This window comes from Silene latifolia, chromosome 3 (assembly GCF_048544455.1).
Source record: "Silene latifolia isolate original U9 population chromosome 3, ASM4854445v1, whole genome shotgun sequence".
Classification (NCBI taxonomy): domain Eukaryota; kingdom Viridiplantae; phylum Streptophyta; class Magnoliopsida; order Caryophyllales; family Caryophyllaceae; genus Silene; species Silene latifolia.
Genome location: NC_133528.1, coordinates 139,562,314 through 139,565,309, shown reverse-complemented (window position 1 = coordinate 139,565,309; position 2,996 = coordinate 139,562,314). Strand labels below are relative to the sequence as shown.

Here is a 2,996-nt window from a genome sequence, read left to right as displayed (position 1 = left end):
CACCCTATAGTTGGTGTCTCTTGAACACTGATGGAGCCTCTAAGGGCAACCCAGGTCCAGCTGGGTGCGGAGGCATTCTTCGTGATGATACAGGTAATTTTATTTCAGCCTACATGTTCTCTGGTGGGATATGTACTTCTATGAGAGCGGAGATGTTAGCTCTTGTAATCGGGCTAGAAAGAGCGAGGATTCTTCAAATCGATAAACTTTTAGTCCATATGGATAATGAAACATGTGTTAAGCTAGTTTTGGAAGATCAATTGATGAGCAATAGCCTTCGACCCCTTGTTCATCGATGCAAAGAGCTTATCCGATTACCCGGTTGGAAGGTGCACATACAACACGTCTTTAGGGAAGCAAATCGGGCAAGCGATTGGTTAGAAAATCAAGGTGTTCACTCTTCTACTAATCCAAGCTTTATCGAAGACCCCCCGGATAACCTCAGATCGATTTTGCACGAAGATCTTCTAGGGGTTACTGCCCCTCGTTTAGTCCATTAGTTCTCGGGTTAATACCCTCTTTTGTACTAAAAAAAAAGATGTGGCGTCTTGTTTGAAAGTGACTTCATTAGTGGACATTCCAATTCATTCGGGTTCTAACCGTACTTTGACAAAAAATGCGAATTTGGTAGGTGGTGGAAATTTGAATTCCAAACAGAAGTATTCTATTTCCATGAATTTTGATGATTAGACTAGGAATGAAATCAGCGGGAATATTAGAGTCAAGGGGAAAGGAAATCGTAATGCAGCCCAAGATTTGGCAAATCATTCGACGCCGATTATCATTCCAACTAATTTTGTTAGTTCTCCTAATTTAGAGGCTCCTCTCATGGACAAGAATATCAATGAACAATCCTCTTCTAAAAATATTTATACGCCTTTGACTGTTTTCAACCCTAATATTCCGTTGAATGTATCAAGACTTCCTAGGAAAATTCCTATCCTAAATTCATCTAAAAATATTCATAATAATATCTCCTCGAAAGAAAATTTTAAGAAAAAAACCCTAGCTTGTAAGGTTTCACGTATTTCACACAAAAAGACTGCTCGGTCGTCCTTTACTTCATCTCTTCCTCAACATGAACTGGAAATCCCTCCTGACCAAAACCCTCCAAATCCGGTTCTATGTAATATTGTCATCCCTACCTCTTTGTGTCTCGGTCCCAATGGAGACGCCAAGGATGATCAATGCCCTGCCTCTAGCCCATAGAATGGAGGTAGAGTTAAATGTGGTGATTCCTCCGGGGTGAGTATTCCGAATCTATTAATGGAAGCAAGAGTCACCCCTTGGGCGATGAAAGTGCTACAGCGAATTAGTGAGGCATTCCTGTCCTCCTTACATTTTATCCCTGATAATTTTATGGATCGTTTTCCTAATAATTTGAATAATCAACCCACCTTGAGACTTATGACTTGGAATGTTCAAGGAGCAAGTAGCCGAGCCTTTCTTTCAATGCTTAAGGAACTTATTTGAATTAACAATCCGAGTGTTCTGGCTTTGGTGGAAGCCCACATAAGTGTTGAAGTGGCATAAAGAGTGTGAAACCGGACAAACGATAGAGGCAGAACTCGTGTAGAAGCTGAGGGCTTTAGCGGGGGCATATGCCTTTTCTGGTGTCCCAAGGAGGTTACTTTTATTCCCATTATTCATCATGCGCAACACATTACGGTGGAGATTTCCTGAGTGGGTGAACTGTCGTGGTATTATTCGGTTGTTTGTCCAAGTCCGGATGCCACTCGGAAGGAGGATTTATGGAGAGAACTAGAAGGGTTTGCGTCTACACATAATCGGCCTTGGCTGATGATGAGGGACTTTAACGATACTCTATTTGTTCATGAAAGGAACGGTGATAGTGAGAGTATGCGTCGTTGATGTAACAGGTTTAATGATTGGTTTGAGGCTAATAGTTGGATTTAATTGGATTATTCGGGTCCTAGTTATACTTAGGCTCGAGGGAATACAGTTGAGGCTCGAAAATGGGCTAGAATTGATAGAGCGATTTGTAACTCCTCCTGGCGTGTTATGTTTGCAGAAGGATAGAGTCGTTGTCTTATTACAAACCAGTCCGATCATTACCCCATCATCGTTAATACTAATGGGTTTGCTCAGATTCCAAATGTGCTTAGGCCTTTTCGATTCCAAGCAGCTTAGATGTCTCATGCGAAGTTCTTGAGTTTTGTGGAAACAAATTGGTCTAATGAGGAGCCTCTGATTCCCTTTGTGTGTAATTTTGCCAACAAATTACAGGAATGGATAAGACGGTATTTCGAAATAGTTTTGAAAGAAAACAGAGTTTGGAACGTAGGTTGCTGGGTGTCCAAAAGAAATTAGCTAGGGGATCGAGTTATCTTATTAACTTTGAATTCAAATTGCGTAAACAACTCGATGAGGTTCATAGAGAAGAGGAGCTCCTTTGGTTCCAAAAATCTCGTATGGAAGCTATTTGTGATGGGGATCGCAATACCAGACATTTCCACTTGAGTACTATTATTCGGCACAAACATAATCGTATTGAAGCTTTGAAAGATGATTTGGGTAACTGGGTTTGGAATGAAGGGGATGTTAAGAGGCTGGTGATGGATTATTTTGAATCCATCTTTTCGGGACCAGTCACAAATATTTGCTTAGATGGAGTTGTTACTGGATCATTCCCAGAATTACCCATGGCAGAGACAGAGAAGCTGGACATGAATTATACGGTTACTGAAGTGCAATTTGCCCTTAATCAGATGTCACCCTAAAAGCTCTGGTACCTGATGGATTCCAGGCAATTTTTTATCAATCTCAATGGAATATTGTTATGCCTAGTTTATGCAAGATGGCACTTGACGCCCTACACAATAATGTCTTCCCTAATGGATTGGTGGAGGCTTTTATCCGTCTCGTACCAAAATTGGATCATCCTCAATTGTCTTCTCAATTCCGTCCCATTGAACTATGTAATGTTTCCTACAAAGTCATTACAAAAATAATAGTGAATCGGTTGAAACCTGTTC

General features: G+C 40.9%; 1 protein-coding gene across 1 annotated transcript; it reads left to right on the top strand.

Annotated features, from left to right (window-relative positions):
- Positions 1-2,249: 2,249 nt before the first annotated feature.
- LOC141649796 (uncharacterized) lies at positions 2,250-2,741 on the top strand. Its single transcript, XM_074458475.1, has one exon. It carries the CDS (start codon positions 2,250-2,252, stop codon positions 2,739-2,741), a length of 492 nt encoding a protein of 163 aa, XP_074314576.1.
- The last annotated feature ends 255 nt before the right edge of the window (positions 2,742-2,996 follow it).

Excerpts from the sequence above, each read along its gene's own strand:
- LOC141649796 (XM_074458475.1), top strand. The coding sequence starts at position 2,250 with ATGGATAAGACGGTATTTCGAAATAGTTTTGAAAGAAAACAGAGTTTG.